The sequence below is a fragment of the Cyprinus carpio genome, chromosome B3 (assembly GCF_018340385.1).
Source record: "Cyprinus carpio isolate SPL01 chromosome B3, ASM1834038v1, whole genome shotgun sequence".
NCBI classification, from domain to species: Eukaryota; Metazoa; Chordata; class Actinopteri; order Cypriniformes; family Cyprinidae; genus Cyprinus; species Cyprinus carpio.
In genome coordinates, this window is record NC_056599.1 from 2,145,062 (window position 1) to 2,162,466 (window position 17,405).

General features: G+C 35.6%; 1 protein-coding gene across 1 annotated transcript; it reads right to left on the minus strand.

Annotated features, from left to right (window-relative positions):
- Positions 1 to 879: 879 nt before the first annotated feature.
- mcoln1b (mucolipin TRP cation channel 1b) lies at positions 880 to 17,117 on the minus strand. Its single transcript, XM_042721114.1, has 15 exons — positions 16,914 to 17,117; positions 16,197 to 16,447; positions 15,767 to 15,944; positions 12,089 to 12,199; positions 11,777 to 11,896; positions 11,382 to 11,572; positions 8,868 to 8,983; positions 8,037 to 8,154; positions 7,507 to 7,606; positions 7,325 to 7,431; positions 6,056 to 6,205; positions 5,873 to 5,974; positions 5,293 to 5,415; positions 3,467 to 3,673; positions 880 to 2,611 (listed from the first exon to the last, which is right to left on the minus strand). Exons 1-15 carry the CDS (start codon positions 16,954 to 16,956, stop codon positions 2,480 to 2,482), a joined length of 2,049 nt encoding a protein of 682 aa, XP_042577048.1. The 5' UTR covers positions 16,957 to 17,117; the 3' UTR covers positions 880 to 2,479.
- Positions 17,118 to 17,405: the final 288 nt, after the last annotated feature.

Below are 17,405 nucleotides of genomic sequence, written 5' to 3' on the forward strand. Positions count from 1 at the left end.
AATTCTGAAAAAACAAACAAACCAAACAAACAAACAAAAACTCAGAACTGCACAACGTAAACTCAGAATTGCAAGAAAAAAAGGTAAGAATTGTAAGATATAAACTCAGAATTCAGAGGAAAAAGTCATCAGAATTAGAAGATGCAAATTCGGAATTCTAAGAAAAAAGTCAGAATTGCGAGAAGTAAAATTAGCGAGATATGAATTCCGAGAAAAGTCAGAATTGTGCATTTAAGAATCAGAATTATGAAAAAAAAGATAGAATTGCAAGATGTTAAAGAAATGTTATATCTCTTGAAACCGCATTTATTTAAAAGAAGTCGAAATAAAGTTATAAAATAAGCTAAACCAGCTGAAAATCAAGGTTTTTTCTTTTTTTAATTTACACGTCAACAACTGCTTTTTGTCTTTGAAACAAAAAACAAACAAACAAAAAAAAAGGATTCCCACAGTCTTGAAGCCTTATTTCAAAGTCTTTAAATGCCATTAGAAATTCTATATTTCTTTTCTTTATGCCAAGCTCTAAAACATGCATTGCACTGTTCTTTTGGAAGGGCTGCACATAATGTGTTAAAGTCCACTCAAAATTGTGAAAATTGTGAAAAATGTAATTGTTTTTTTTTTTTTATTTTGTTGTTGTTCCTGTCTTGTCTTAATTTTTTTATTGAGAGGAGAAGGAGAGGTTATTTTGTTTAGTCTGCGTTTTTAAGATTATCAACATTATTGTATGACTAATTTTTTTTTTGTTTTTATTGTGTATTTTATTTTTTTTTTTGTTTTATTTAATAATTTTTTTTGATTGGATTGTAGGGTATTCTTGTTGACACATGGGCAGAAAAAGCTTCAGTGATTCAGTCCACAAAACAAAAAGGCAGAATGTTTGATGTTGACAATCACAGATGCATTTTATTTGTGACTTTAAGAGCTGAGATTCGTGTTAAAATGTGTGTGTATTTATGATTATAATGAACAGCATTCGTATCAACCATTTTAACGGAGAGTAACTCGTACACAAAACCACAAATACACATTCAGAGTAGTCTCTCCAAATAAATTACCAACTTAAAAAAGTGCAAAATTGTGCATTGTAAAAAAAACAAATATTCCCTTTGTTAAAAAAAAGAAAAAAAAAAGAATGCCATTTATGACAAACACAAACCAAATGCATCTCAGCTTACAGTTAGACACAATAAGTTAAAATATTCAAATAAAACAGCATTTCAAGTACTTTAAATCACAGATCTCATTAAAACATATTCCAAATAACAGCAGTAAACTCAATGCGTCATGAAACTACACCAAAAAAGCATTCTGGGTAAGAAACAATTACATAAAAGCAAAGCCGCTGTCCTCCTCACCACAAAATGACAAATCTAATCAGATTCTCTCAGATTCAGAGCACTAGATGAAATCAAGCATGAACGGATCTGATATTAAACTGCCACAAGCTGGAAGTCCATGACTAACATCATAAATATAATATACAGAGAGCTCATAAATAACACACAGTAATCAGAATAATGCATTGGAAACATTCCCGTTCAGTCCTGCATTCAGCTGGTGTTCGGTCCCTCATGTTTATGGTTTCTCGGAATTAATCGAGCTAATAACTTGTAATTAATTGAGCTAAGCATTAATAGACAGATATTAGCTTACCATCAAGCAAAAACTCAGAAAACATCAAAGCATCTCTGTGTCAGTCGAGTAACTCCCTGATGGACTGACAGAGTCAATGCAGAGAAAAGCTCTCAAGATGCCCAAGGCTTTTCAAACATCAGTGTACATGTGTGTGTGTGTGTGTATGTGAGTGTTTGAAAGGAGCAAATGCCCCAGGGACAGGTACGATACACTATCCACATTAATATTAATGACAAAATAAACCTGCAAGCTATGCTTCCTTTTAAACACACACACACACACACACATACATACTCGCTCGTGTGGAGAAACATCTGAAACAAAGCACTGACTAGAGAAGAAATAGTGACATTATCATCCATATGACACTCCTCTGCCGACAAAGCACTAATATCTTAGCATGCATGTGAAACGTAAGGAACATGTAATATATACACACAGAAAACTGTATTAAAAAAAGATTATCTAAAAATGAGAAAAAGTCTAAAATCATAAAATACACAGCTGTGAACGGAATAAAAATAATCAGGTGACTCTCACAAAAACTGTCAAGAAAATGTGCAGGTCACGTTCCAAAAAAAATGTGTTTGGCTCCTCCAGGCCTCTAGATGGCACATTTCCCTTTAGCTGGATCAAGTTCTGATCACAAAAGCAGAGATTCTCATAAATACGCAAAACACATTCAGCTCATTAATTATAACGCATTTAAAAGCTGCATGCTGAGATGCTCTATTAGTGCAGCTACAACCTGTAAACAAACAAACAAAGAAGAGCATGTTCCCTTCTTTCCCGTGTGTGAGAGTAATGAAGTGTTACCCAGAATCCCCTTCACACAGTCTCTCTAGTTGAAGCAGCAGAAGAGCGAGCATGTGGACTGGTCTGGGCTGTGGAAGTTACCAGAGGTCGGCGTGTCGGTGCATTCGGCGATGAACCGGTGCAGTTCACACACCTGCGGGACGTCCTGGGTTTGTTGCTGAACACAAAACACACATACACAGAGAAAACCAATCAAAAACAGCGACATGTCTGTCAGGCGATTTTAAACTTTTAATTGTTTTAGGTATACTTGCTGTCTTAAAAAGCACACAGAAGCCGTTTCCACCACTGAATAAAAATAGAAATAAATTAAAACAGGAATTGCGACTTTTTAATCTCACCTTTAAGACTTCTCCCAATTGCAAGATATAAACTATTCAGGCTTTACATCTCGCAATTAACCCCCCCCACCCCCCCGCATGGAATAAAAAAAATAAAAAGCGAATTGCAACATTGTCTCACAATTCAAACTTTTCTTCTCACAAAGTTTGTATCTCGAAATTCTGAGGAAAAAATTAATTCTAACTATGTTTCTTGCAATTCTGAGAAAAAAGTCAAAACTGCAAAATATAAACAATTCTAAGTTTACATCTCGCAGTTTATATTTCGCAATTCTGACTTTTTCTTAGAATTTTGTTTATATTTCACAATTTTGAGTTTTTCTCAGCATTGACTTTACATCTGGCATCTCAGCACTTTTTCTTAGAAATGTAAGTTTACATCTCGCAATTTGGACTTTTTGCTTAGAATTATCAGTTTACATCTTGCAATTCCAATTTTTAAATCTCACAATTCTGATGTTTTTCATTGAATTCTGAACATCTTACAGTTAAATAAGATTGTGACACAATTCTGACCTTTTTCCTTGCAATATCGAGTTTATAACTTTGATGTTCTGAGTCAAAACTTCAAGTTAATTTAATATTTAAATTAATATTTAAGTTTTTCAAGTATATTAACGAACTACATTTTTTATTATTTTCCTTAGTTTGGTTTAGTTAAGTGGACTCACAGTGATGGTGTCGTAGGCTCCGGTGATGAGCGCGATGAAGAGCGACAGCACCATGTAGATGAAGAGCGAGATGAAGGTGTAGAGATAGACCTGACTGAACACCCACACCAGCGTCCCGCTCTGCTCCAGCTCCGAGAACGTGGCAAACATGTCGTCTCCATTAATGAGAGAAAACAGACACTCTGACACCGTAGAGAGAGAGCGGAACTGAGAGAGACAGAGATCAGAAGACATGGACATGTTAGTAAAGAAATATATCTTCCTTTATCATGGTAATATAATATTGAAATATAACATACTTAAGCGTGGTAATATAATATTGAAATATAACATACTTTAGCGTGGTATTATAATATTGAAATATAACATACTTTAGCGTGGTAATATAATATTTAAATATAACATACTTAAGCGTGGTAATATAATATTGAAATATACTTAAGGGTGGTAATATAATATTGAAATATAACATACTTTAGCGTGGTAATATAATATTGAAATATAACATACTTAAGCGTGGTAATATAATATTGAAATATAACATACTTTAGCGTGGTAATATAATATTGAAATATAAGCGTGGTAATATAATATTGAAATATAATATTTTTTAGTGTTGTTATATTATTTTGATATATAATAGTTTTGATTTGTAATAGAAATATAACATACTTTAGCATGGTAATATAATATTGAAATATAACATACTTTAACTGATATATGTAACATACTTTAGCATGGTAATAAAATATTGAAATATATGACGTGGTAATATGATATTGAAATATAGCATATTTTAGCGTGGTAATATAATATTGAAATATAACATCCTTAATACTTAGCGTTGAAATATATATGTAATATAAAATTGAAATATAACACTTTAGCGTGGTAATATAACATTGAAATATAACATACTTAAGCGTGGTAATATGATATTGAAATATAGCATACTTTAGGGTGGTAATATAATATTGAAATGTAACATACTTTAGCGTGGTAATATAATATTGAAATATAACATACTTTAGCTTGGTAATATAATACTGAAATATACTTTAGCATGGTAATATAATATTGAAATATTATATTTCAATATTGAAATATAAACCACGTGGCTAAAGTAATATTTCAGTATTATAATATTGAAATGAAATCACGAGCATGGTATATAAAGTATGATATAACAGTATTATAGTATTGAAATATAATATACTTAAGCGTGGTAATATAATATTGAAATATTAATATAACGGGGTATTATATACCATAACAATTACTTAAGCGTGGTAATATAATATTGAATATATACTTTACGTGGTAATATACTAAATTAGCATGGTGGTAATATAATATGAAATATTGAAATATAATATTGAAATATAACATACTTAAACATACTTTAGCGTGGTAATATAATATTGAAATATAACATACTTTAGGGTGGTAATATAATATTGAAATATAACATATAGCGTGGTAATAATATGAAATATAACACTTTACGTGGTAATATAATAGTGGTAACTTTAAAATAATATTGAAATATAACATACATTAGCGTGGTAATATAAAATTGAAATATAACATACTTAATCGTGGTAATATAATAGTGAAATATAACATACTTTATCGTGGTAATATAATAGTGAAATATAACATACTTTAGCGTGGTAAATTTAATATTGAAAATATACATACATACGTTAGCATGGAAATATATTGAAGCGTGGGTAATTTGAAATATAACATACTTAATCGTGGTAATATAATAGTGAAATATAACATAACTTAGGGTGTTAAAATAATAGTGAAATATAACATACTTTAGCGTGGTAGGGTCCCAGGACGATCCAGCCACAGAAGCAGTAGCCCAAGTAAATGGCAGCAGCGCAGGAGCAGAAACGGATCACGCTTGGAAACGCGGCTCGTAGAGTCACGATCAGAATCTGACAACAGATCAGACAATTCACATCATCTGTACATTTTAATATCTTAATACCATGGTAATATTTGCCATATTTCCAGAGATCCATAGTTCCTCAAAGAGAGAGGGAATGTGAATCTCAGAAAGCCTGTCAAAATGTTGTATTTCAAGAAACAACAATCGATGCTTGAAATTAAATACATTTTAAATTAAATAGATTATTTTAAAAAACATTTTATTTCAGCTAGTTGTCAAAGCAACTTTTCTCATTTTTAATTGTACTAAAATAGCTAAAACTTAAATTGAAATAAAAATGAATAAAAACTTGGCATATAAAAAAAATAAAAGCTAGTAAATGACAAAAACAACAAAATGACAAATACTTTAAAATTAAAACAAAAAATACAGAAATAAATCATTCAAAACATTAATAACAACTATAATCGTATCTATAATCGAGGAATAATGCATAAACTCACGTTGTATTTCTGAAAGAAGCTAAAGTATCGTAAAACGCCGACCCACACCAGCAGGGTGGAGGTTCCCATCAAAATACTGCAGACGTCATACGACGACAGGTTCTGCAGCACAAACACAAGCACCAGTCAGCTCACAGCGGGACCTCCAGCACTCGAGGGTAAGCGTGTGTGTGTGTGTGTTACCTTGGTCTCGATGGCGATCTTGATGAAGGAGGCGATGATGGTGAGAACGTCGCTGATGATGAGCAGCAGATACCAGCCGTTGATGAACTCCAGACGGTCGCCCCAACTCACCGACCGGCCCAGAGACTGACGGAAATAACACACAAACTCCTGCCAACACAGACCCATCGTCAGCTTAGATCGAGAAATAACAACTCAGGTAGGGCCCTATGAAATCAGTTCAGTTCATTTTTTTCCTTTTTGGGGATTACATTTCTCATTTTTTCTGGACTCAGTTTCTAACAGTTAAATTTAATTATAGTAATCAAAAACCAAATCATGAAATCATATAACCTGTACAATAATAATAAAAAAAAAATTTAATTAGAAGTTAATTTTTTTTTTATAAATTTTATTTTTCCCAACATTTACTTTTTTTTTTTTTATTGTCTTTTATCTGTTAAAAAAAAAATTGGACTCTATTTTAATGGTTAAATTAAATTTTAATAATAAAAAAATCATGAAACGTCTACAACATTTAACAAAAATGACATTTTACAGCACTACAAGTTGTTTGTAAAACAATTATTTTATAATCAAGAAGCATGTCTAATCAATTTAATTCATAACAACAACTTCAGAATTGATTAATTAATTTTTTTTAACAATAACATTTTTACAATATGTTTCGTTTGTTCTGACATTCTGTGTTATGAATTTTAACTTTTCTGGTACTCAGATGAAGGCATGAAACATCAACAATTTAATTAATGGTTTAGTCAAATTAATTCCTTTATTTATTTTATTTTTTTGCAAACAAATTGCTGTGCAAGAAAGGTTTACTGCAAAAATTAAAAATTAAAGTTTGACATTAAGAGGTACTTTCTACTGTACAACAGTAATATATTTGTCACAATTAAGAATTGTAAATTGAAGTTATAAATAATTTTTTTTTACCGTGAACTTTTATTAATTTTAGTTGTAGCAAAGCTTCTCTGGAGATGATGTTCATGTGTTCATATAGTGAGACAACAGGTTAAAAACCCAAGATCATTACGTAAACAAAACCATGCCATTCATTCACACAGAGACATGCTGGATGTGCTGGATTCATGTTTAAATAATGTTTTTGTGGTTTAATATTCACAGAAGTCCATATCTCCATCTGATTTAAGTGAGATGACATACATTTGATTTATTCATCCAAAATTGAACAAATTCCTAAACATTCCACATTAGAGCATTTGTATGACTGGATTGTGTTTCCACGAGTCCCAAGGCCCTACTTACATGCTGCAGGACGATTCCTCTGAGGATGGAGCGTCCACACAACACCAGAGACAGACCGCAGACCACCGCCACCAACACATCGAACGCCACGCGCGCGTAACTGTCCGCTGGACACAGACACAGAGACACGTTCAGCTTCAGCAGGATCTCAGAGAGACACAAATGACTGTCTGTCGTCTCACCGTGTCCCGACACATTAGTGTGACTGCACTCTTTAATGGACGCCTTGTTGAGCAAACTCAGCTTGACTTTACCACTGTGAGCCTTATTATCAAACAGGATCTGAAACACAGGTGCCATATGCAGGACAATCCTATTCCATGATATAACACACTGTTCAAACGTTTGAGGTCAGCGAGTGTTTCCTGCTCACCGAGGCTACACACAACTGTACTCATCACTGATAATAATCAGAAATGTTTCTTCAGCAGCAAATCAGTATATCAGAATGATTTCTGAAAGATCATGTGACACTGAAGACTGGAGGAATGATGCTGAAAAATCAGCTTTGATCACAGGAATACATTACAGATATCTCATATCTGTTACAAATAATATCTCAGTTTTGCTTGATCAGATGTAGCCTCAGTGAGACTTGAAACACTGAAAATCGTAAAGACTCCAAACTTTTGAATGATAATATAATACAATTTCATGAAAGGTTATTTGATTTTGTAAACTGAGTTTAGTGTGCGGTGAAATCTGTGCGTACGGTGATGGAGAAGGTGTAGCAGTCGGGAATCTCGTTATTGATAATCGTCTGGATGTTTATCGCCTTCAGCTGAAACTGGATAGTCACATTAATCAACCTGAGGAGAGACAGAAAACCACTCAGAGAGGAACTTGAGCAACAATTATGCAAAAAACGGCACGTTTACACAGATCAGCGATCAGTGTGTGTGTGTGTGTGTGTGGAGGAATTTTGGGTGTGTTTGTGTTTTTTTTGGTGTGTTTACTTATGTTTTGTTATGAAAAAGGAAAAATGTTTATTTGTTTTAAATTGAGCTAAACCACCCTTTTTGGAGAAACACAAGCACAAAACCATTCATAAGTAGCACAGGTATATTTGTAACAACAGCCAAAAATACATTGTATGGGTCAAAATTATCCATTTTTCTTTTATGACAAAAATCATTAGGATATTAAGTAAAGATCATGTTCCATGAATATATTTAGTAAAATTCCTACCGTAAATATTTCAAAATGTAATTTTTGATTAGTAATATGCATTGCTAAGGACTTCATCTGCACAACTTCAAAGGAGATTTTCTCAATATTTCCAGATTTTTAGTAATATGCATGGCTAAGGACTTCATCTGCACAACTTTTGTTGTATCTCGGCCAAATATTGTCCTATCCTAACAAACCACACATCATTAAAAATCTTACTTATTTATTGTTCTATTTGTGTTATTTATCTTTTTTTTTTTTTTTTTTTTATTATTTTGTTTGTTTTTTGTATGTTATAATTGTTTTCTTATATAGTATGCTCATTTGTTTTTTTATTGGTTGTTGTGAATTTAAATTTTGGTGTTTGTCTCACTTTTTCTTGTAGTGGTCTTGCGGTGGATTCGAGGGGTCTGGTGGTGGATTCACTCCGATACAGTCTAAACCAACAACAACAAAAAACAGACACAGAGAATAAAAGCACTCTGATTGAAAACGCCGCAATTATAATCACTGATGATTCAAACGCACAGCGGCTTTGTGTTGCCAGGCAACTGTAGAACTTCAGTTTGAGTTTGTAGAACAGAAATCGTCTTCTATGAACCCTAGTGAGACGACTTCTTAGGGAGCATCTGCAGGAATCACTGCTAATGCTGAACACTATTCCAGCGTATTTCTTCAGCGCTCTCAGATAGATTGGTTTGATTATAGTAATTATAGATGATTATCAGGCAGCATCGTGTGTATCCTTTGTGGAGAAGAAAATCCCAGAATCCATTTAAAATGAAGTCAGTTTAATTTAACCAAGATGGTGCACAAGTCTAAAGAAATGAAAAAGGGGGCATGTAATGGAAGTTGCAACCAAATTTACTCCCATATTGTGGAATATTTCATAGAGAAATGACTGTTGAACATGTTTTCCATCGTTTAGTGAATACATTGAAAAAAATAGCACTGTAAACAACAGGAATGGAGCACTGTTAAAAATTATTTTCTTACTTGACACTTCTGTCTTGATTTCCATTACAAATATCTAAAAAGAATGGTTTGGTGAATGTATTGATAACCAAAAACATATTGGTAAGAAAATATTATAAATAATAATAATAATATCTAATTTATTTTTGAAATAAAAACGATTTCAAATTATGTAAAATTAAAGATAACTCATCTGAAGTTTTTTTTTTTGTTCAGATGTTACAAATAATTAAATTCATTATTATTTTAAAAATTAAAGAAACGCACTATCCACTAACATATGCTTTTTCTTGTCTTTTAAGCATAAACCACTTCATTTTAACTCATAAAACACTTAAAATAGATACTTTCATTTTTGATGATGGTGTGAAATCATTAAAAAATAAGGAATCTCATGTTTGTATGATGCGTGATTACCAAACCTATTAAAAAATACTTCCACGAATCATTTTCTTTAGAGCATCTGATTACTATTTAATTTTTATGTATGTTTTCCAAAATCAAAATTAACAGATGGACTTTATAATTCTTTATTTATAAACAGTATTAGACAAAACATCAAAATCTAATCAGAACACAGCAGTTAAAAAAGAGGAGGATAAGAAAAAAAAAAGAAAACAAAAAAGGAAAACAAAACAAAAGGATTTAATAAATATGCACAAATTAAGAAAAGGTTAAAAAAACACATCCATCACTTTAAACATTAGTTGTAAACAACCATCAGGGTCAATTTCACAGACACACTGATTTATGCACCATTTAAGACTGAAAGTTTCCAAGTCATCAACAAGCTTGTAATAGGCATACTCGAAATTGATACGAGATTTCAGTAATCCCCTAAAAACCGAGATAACATCAGTTGATCCTGTGCTAAGTAATTTCCTTTTGCGCGACACCCAAATTGCCATTTTTGCCTGGCCAAACAAAAAGTTTATTAAAATGTGAACTGGCATACTGCTCCTTTTGTACTTGGGACAATAGATAAAACACATAGGCGTAAAAACTTCCCCCAAAGACTGACAGTAATCTTCTAATAGATGAAACAGCGGTTGGAGTCTCGAACAATTAAGAAACAAGTGAAAAAATTGTTTCTTGCAGCCCACAAAAAGAACACTCTTCCCCTACTAGTGGATCGAGGTGTGCTCTGTGTCTGTTTGTAGCTATTATACCATGCACTATCCTCCATTGAAGGTCTCCAGACCTTTTCTCAATAGGGGGTTTGTACAGGGTCCTCCAGCAGCCTTTAGGGGAGGCGCCCATTCCAAAAAAACTCTTGCCACTTAGACTCCTTCACGTTTTCAAGAGTGTGAAAATGTGTCACCTTAACACACAACACATAAAGAGCCTTCTTTCCTAAGTCACCAAAACAGCTCAGTTCAGGGGTTCTAAAAGAGAGCAATTTGCCCTCCGTTTCCTGCCATTCTCCAGTATCAAACAAGAGAGTCTTCTCTGGGAAGGGAGGACTGTCCACATCAGATGTTTCCAAGGAGAGTCTAAAATCCGATGGTAAAGACTCACGTATTTGATTTAACAGTTTCTCTGCCACTCTAACTGACCTCATGCCCAGTTTTAGGGCTAAGGTTTCCGCAGATATCCATCCTCTCTCAGTGATTAAATGTCCAACTTTAGTGATCTTAGCAGACCACAAGGCTTTGATGAGGGATTCTGACCTAAGGATATCTAGGTCCATGGTAGAATTAAAAAGCAGTGGTTCTTGCCTTAGCCAAAGTCTCTGTGCGCTTTTAAAATCTCTGGAAATCTTGAAGGGCGACCATGCTCTCAACAATGTCCTGTAGAAAGGCGTTATTCCAGTCAGATTCAACTTGTTAGTGTCCATGAGAAACAGGTGACGGTCTAATCCCATGTTACCAGCTCTCCTCAGAAGGGCACAGGCTACTTCAGCCCAGGATACATCCTCCCCGTATAGAAGTCTCTGAACAGTCTGAAGTCTGAAGGCTTTAATTCTGGAGTTAATGTCAACAAGTCCTTGTCCTCCTTCTCGAATGGGCAGGTAGAGTACAGGTGCCTTTAGCCAGTGCTGTCCCGACCAGAAAAAGTCTACCAGCTGCTGTTGAATTTTCCTCACCAGATCTTCAGGAGGTTCTAAGATCATCATTTTGTGCCAGAGAGATGAGGCTACCAGATTATTGCAGATTAGAACTCTCCCCCTGTAGGACAGCTGGGGTAGCAACCATTTCCAGTGAGACAACCTCGCACACACTTTCTCCACTAGCCCCACCCAGTTTTGTCTCCTATAGTCTCCTGTGCCTAAAAAAACACCCCTAGGTATTTTAAAACCTGTTTTACCCCACTGCAAACCACCTGGAAGTACAGGACCTTGGCCAAGCTGACCACACCATAGAGCACTGCTTTTCCCCCAATTTACCTTGGCTGAGGAGGCTTTGCCATAACACAGCAAAGCCTCTTCTAGGAGAAGGACATCATTTTGATTTCTAAGTAAAACTGTTACATCGTCAGCATATGCTGAAAGCTTAATAGGTTCTTGAACCTTTAGTTCATTAACCCTTAAACCTGTTAGTTGCCTTCTAAACTTGCACAGCAGAGGCTCTATGACTATGCTGTAAAGTTGACCAGACAGGGGGCAACCCTGTCTAATACCTCTGTTAACTTTAACAGGGACACTAAGGCCACCAGCAATTTTTATCATACATGTAGCATCATTGTACCGCAGTCTATTCATAGAAATAAACTTGTCTCCAAAACCAAAAGCTTCAAAAAGAAAAGCATGATCAACACGATCAAAAGCCTTTTCTTGATCTAATGATAAAAACCCAAGGTTAATGTTGTTATTAAAAGCAAAATCAAAAATGTCCCGTACTAAATGTAAATTATCTAAAATACATCTCTCTTTTACACAGTAAGACTGGTCTTTGTGAATGATTGCATGCATTACATTATTTAGTCTGTTCGCCAAACATTTTGACAGAACTTTATATTCAAAACATAAAATTGAGATGGGCCTCCAATTTTTTAAGAGGGTTAGATCCCCTTTTTTGGGTAACAGTGTTAAAACAGCCCGCTGACAACTTAAAGGAAGAGACTTTTCACCAATACATTTCTTGAGTACGTCAAAGTAGTCAGGTCCTATTAAAGACCAAAACTTTTTATAAAATTCGGCAGATAAGCCATCCAGCCCTGGTACCTTCCCTGAAGAAAGACCCTTTACAGCAGCAGTGACTTCCTCAAATGTTAAATCAGTCTCCAAGAGTTTTTTTTGTTTTGAAGTTAGAACAGGGAGGTCCTGTAACAGTTCATCCTTAGATTGTTCATCTATGGCTTCAGCAGCAAAAAGATCAGAATAAAAGTCAACAGCAAGTCTGCGCATTGTCACAGGATCTGAAGTTTCTTGTCCATCATTGTCTTTTAAACAGTACATTTGTTTCTCCTGTCCTGTTTTACGCTCCAAGTTGAAAAAGAAAGAAGTTGGGCCATCCATGTCCTTTATGTTCAAGAAGCGGCTCCTTACAAGCGCCCCTTTTACTTTTTCATTTAAGATGGAGCTGAGCTGGTTCTTTTTTTTCAGTCCAAAGTTCATGCAATTGTTCTGCATCATTTACAAACATACTTTTTTCAATATCAAGAATTTCCTTTTCCAGCAGCTCTACTGTATTTTTTAAAACCAGGGAAGAAAAGCCTTTGTACTGTTGGCAATAAGTCTTTATGTGCACTTTACCGATTTCCCACCATTGAGTAATACTTTCATAAAGGCACTTCTCACTTTTCCAAGTTTCCCAAAAAGATTTAAAATTTTCACAAAAACATTTATCCTCCAACAGTTTATTATTAAAATGCCAGTAGTAACTCGTATGGGTTCTATTCACCAATACACAATCAACAGTGATATATTTGTGATCAGAAAAAGACGCAGGAAAAATAGCTGCATTGAACACTCTATTTCTCATGTTTTGTGATGTATAAAACCTATCCAAACGTGCTCCAAAAATCCTATCATTGCTAATTTTGACCCAAGTATACTGCTTTATTAAAGGATTATTCTCTCTCCATACATCTGCCAGGTTAAAACTTTTTATGACTCTAGTCAGACAAGAAGATGACTGCATATGAGGCTCATCGCCATTTCTATCTTGTGTGAAATCTAGAGTGCAATTCCAGTCTCCTCCTAATATAATAAAATCACCAGTTTGCTGCAATTTCAATAAAAACTGCTCTAGTTTCACAAAGAGCTGTAATCTGTCTGCTCCAGTATTAGGGGCATAGATGTTGATAAACAAAAAAGAGAAATTGTTAATTTCAGCTCTGACAGCCATCAGCCTCCCAGGTTGTAGTTCATTTTTCTTCAGAATTTTAACATTTACATTAGGAGGGAAAAGTACAGCCACACCGGCACTAATATTAGTTCCATGACTAAGCACTCTCTCTCCTTTCCACCATAATCCCCAATCAGCTTCATTATCAAAATTGCTGTGGGTCTCTTGTAAAAAGACAACACTTGGGTCCTTTAGTCTTAAAAAGTCTAACATAAACCTCTCTTTTTTTATAATCCCTTAATCCATTTATGTTTAAGGACCCCACCCTCAAAACTTCCATAAGAGGGGGAGAGAGAGAAAGAGAAAACAGTAAAGAAAGAAAAAGGAAAACTTATCCATCTTAATTATTTGATCTTTCCCCTTGCTTTAACTGGTTTCCTTCCAGATCTGATAGCAGTTAGATGCTTTTTGAGGCGAAAACGCTTTTGTTGTGAAAGCTCATCGTAACTACTCATTCTTCTAGCCATCATAACAGAGGAGACAAACTTCTCCACATCTGGAAAATAATCACAAACCTCAACACCAGCTCTACCTTTAGTTTTATCAAGAAATGAGTTGATTTGCTCAAGAGTGTACAAATCATCAACCACTTTTGAAACATCAGACCATTGCTCATCATCTCTTAAACCATCATCAGTGCACTGTGACAACCCTTCCATCTCATCAGCCATGTTCTCCTCTGAGACACCTTCCTGCCCTGTAAACATCCTCACACACATCTTCAACATCACTTTGAGCATCATTCTGTTCATTATCGTCACACTCACTCACATCCTTATGTATTACAGTAGGCCTACTACATTCAGCTTCCCCAACACCGCCAGGAGTATCAGTAGTTTCACTCACCTCCTGCCGCTCATTCACCTCATCTGTAGCTCTTTCAGCCTGCTGCTCTGGCCTCTGTGCCCCTGTGTTACTCGTATCCTCACGGGATGTAGATGCGCGTTGTTCATCCTTATGCGGGCATGTGAGGCGTTTATGACCCACGTCACCGCATTCATAACATCGCATACTATCGGTACTGGCGTAAACCATAAACGAACTCTCTTCATAAGTAACGCGGAAAGAGACATCTAAAGTCCGCTCAGGGGAGTTTAGAAACATAAAGACCTGCCGTCTAAAGGAAAGGACGGTTTTTTAAAGCGGCATTTTTACATCGCAAAGGAACCGCTTTAACAGGACTTGCGATCTTGCCGAACCTCTGTAGTTCTTTTAAAATGGCATCATTACATATAAACGGTGGGACATTTGAAATAGTGACTTTAGTTGCTGGTGCATGAAAGCGGGGTTACCGGAACATATGTTTCTTTCTTTCACCCACACGCCGCTCACAGTTTGACCAGTGACTCTGATTTTAAAAATACGACTACGGCTTTATTCATCCTTGAAGCCGAAACGTGTTCTCAAAACCAATCTTTTTCACCGAAGACTACGGAGCAATCTTCTACGGACACCGCGGGGTCCGGTTACACACCTGCACCCTCAGAGTTGAGCAACTTAGTGCTTGGCGGCGTGAGCCGCGCGCTACACTCGCATTAGAGTTTTAATGGAGTTTAATGTTTTTGAGAAAAGCCACCTTCTGCTCACTGAGGCTGCATTTATTTGATCAAAAATACAGTAAAACTGTGAAATATAATACAAATTTTATTTTTTTGTAGTTTTTTTTGTGTGTGTATTTTATGTTGTGTTTGGTTCATTTGTTTGATGATGGCTGTCTTTTCTGCATCAGTCTTCAGTGTCACATGATCCTTCAGAAATCATTCTAATATGCTGATTTGCTGCTCAAGAAAAACTTCTGATTATTATCAGTGTTGAAAACAGTTGCTGCTTCATAAATCTGTGTAAACTGTGATGCATTTTATGTTTTCAGGATTCTCTGATGAATAGAAAAGTTCACAAGAACAGCATCTATCTGAAATAGAAATCTTCAGCAGCATTATAAATGTTTTATGTCACTTCTCATCGATCTAATGCATGCTTGAAGAATATTAGTATAATGTAAGTGTGCGGCTCAGTACCTGCTCGATGGCATACTCAATGTGATCATAGACGTCTCTCTGCGTGTGGATACACAGCGGCTCGGCCGAATCATCCACATAGTCTCTGAGGAACAGATGCCTGAAGGAGTCTGTGTTCTCCTCCTTAAACGCCACCACCATCTGATTACTGAGACCGAACAGCACCAGCTGACGCACACAGAGACATTAACACATGCACAAGCTTAATACATTACAAATATACTACGTGCATTAAAAGATGTTACATGATGCTGCAACTACAAGGACATTTAACTACAGTAAAACAGTAACACAGTGTTAAACATCTCAGTAAATGACTCTGAAAGCAATCAGGTATTAACGAGTGGCAGATGCCGCTGCTAAATGAGGAATAATGTGATGAATATCATGGTTGATGCTGGTGTGGGTGCTGTTATGAACCTGTACAGTGACTATGATGATCTTGAGCAGCTGAAGGGCCAGTTTGTAGGGTTTGCGGCCTTTGGCGTGGTATTTATCACACGGGCTCATGAAGAAGTACTTCAGCTTCCTCCTCAGGGCCTCCTCCTCTTCCTCGGCCCGCGGCTGTGACCCCGGGGCGCTCACGTCCAGGGCGGGAGGGCTGCCGTGACACCCACCGTTCAGATCGCCGGAGCCGTACCCCATCACGGGGGCCAGCAGACGCTCCGTCTCTGAGGAGACACATACAGATGGATGAGGGGGATGGATCGGTGGTGAAATATCTGGGCTGGTTGCATAAAAATGGAGGTCTGAATCCCTCACATTTAAAAAGTTGCAACTTTTATTTTATTATTGCACCGGTAACATAGCTACTATTATGTAGTTTTACTATGGTAAACTATTGTTACCATAGAGATAATAAAAAAATATTTATAGGATAAGTGCTAAATGTAGATTAATGAAACATATATATATAAAGAGATTAACATGGATATTTATTGTCTAGCATGATTATATATCTTATTAATAAGCATTTTTTATTATAGCTATGTGACACTGAAAAGGTTTATGCTCAGTCCTGACGATAGACCTGAAAATGTAACCTCACACGCATTGATATCTAGAAAGATATCAAAGTTTCAGCCGTTTCCGTGAGATATAAACAAAACCGCGCAGATTAATAACGTGATATCAAACCTGTGCCTCCGCGAGCTGAAGGTCTGGAGAAAGAGCTCGCCATTGTGCGACCATCGATGAGCAAAAACAGATATTGGTGGATAAATCACGATGATATTGTGATCGATGGGTTTAGGAAATAAAAACAGACTCGGGTGAAGCGCATCGCTGCAGTCCGAGCACGAGCAGAAAACAACACAAACGTCATCAGACGCTCTGACCACAAGCGCGCTGTCAAAATAAAAGTCCCCTAGCGGCCCTTCCGATACACACGTGGAGCGTTTGTAAGCACACAGCATGTATGATGCTCTAAAAATGCATATAAAAATTACCACTCATCTTTATTACAATAGAAAGGCAATATAAAATCTTACATTTTATTTGGAAACCACTCGTAAAGAGCTTGAGGAAAAATGCTGATTTCACTGATTCCTCACTTTCTTTATTTTTACATTTTGATTGTGTGGTGCATTTACTGTATACAATTACACAGACGAATTTAACCATATAGTC

Excerpts from the sequence above, each read along its gene's own strand:
- mcoln1b (XM_042721114.1), bottom strand. The coding sequence starts at position 16,956 with ATGGCGAGCTCTTTCTCCAGACCTTCAGCTCGCGGAGGCACAG. Across the intron at positions 11,897-12,088 it reads CCCTGTTAAAGTTAACAGAG|AAGAGGCTTTGCTGTGTTAT; the intron begins GTATTAGACAGG and ends TCCTTCTCCTAG. Across the intron at positions 2,612-3,466 it reads GAGCCTACGACACCATCACT|CAACAAACCCAGGACGTCCC; the intron begins GTGAGTCCACTT and ends TTTTGTGTTCAG.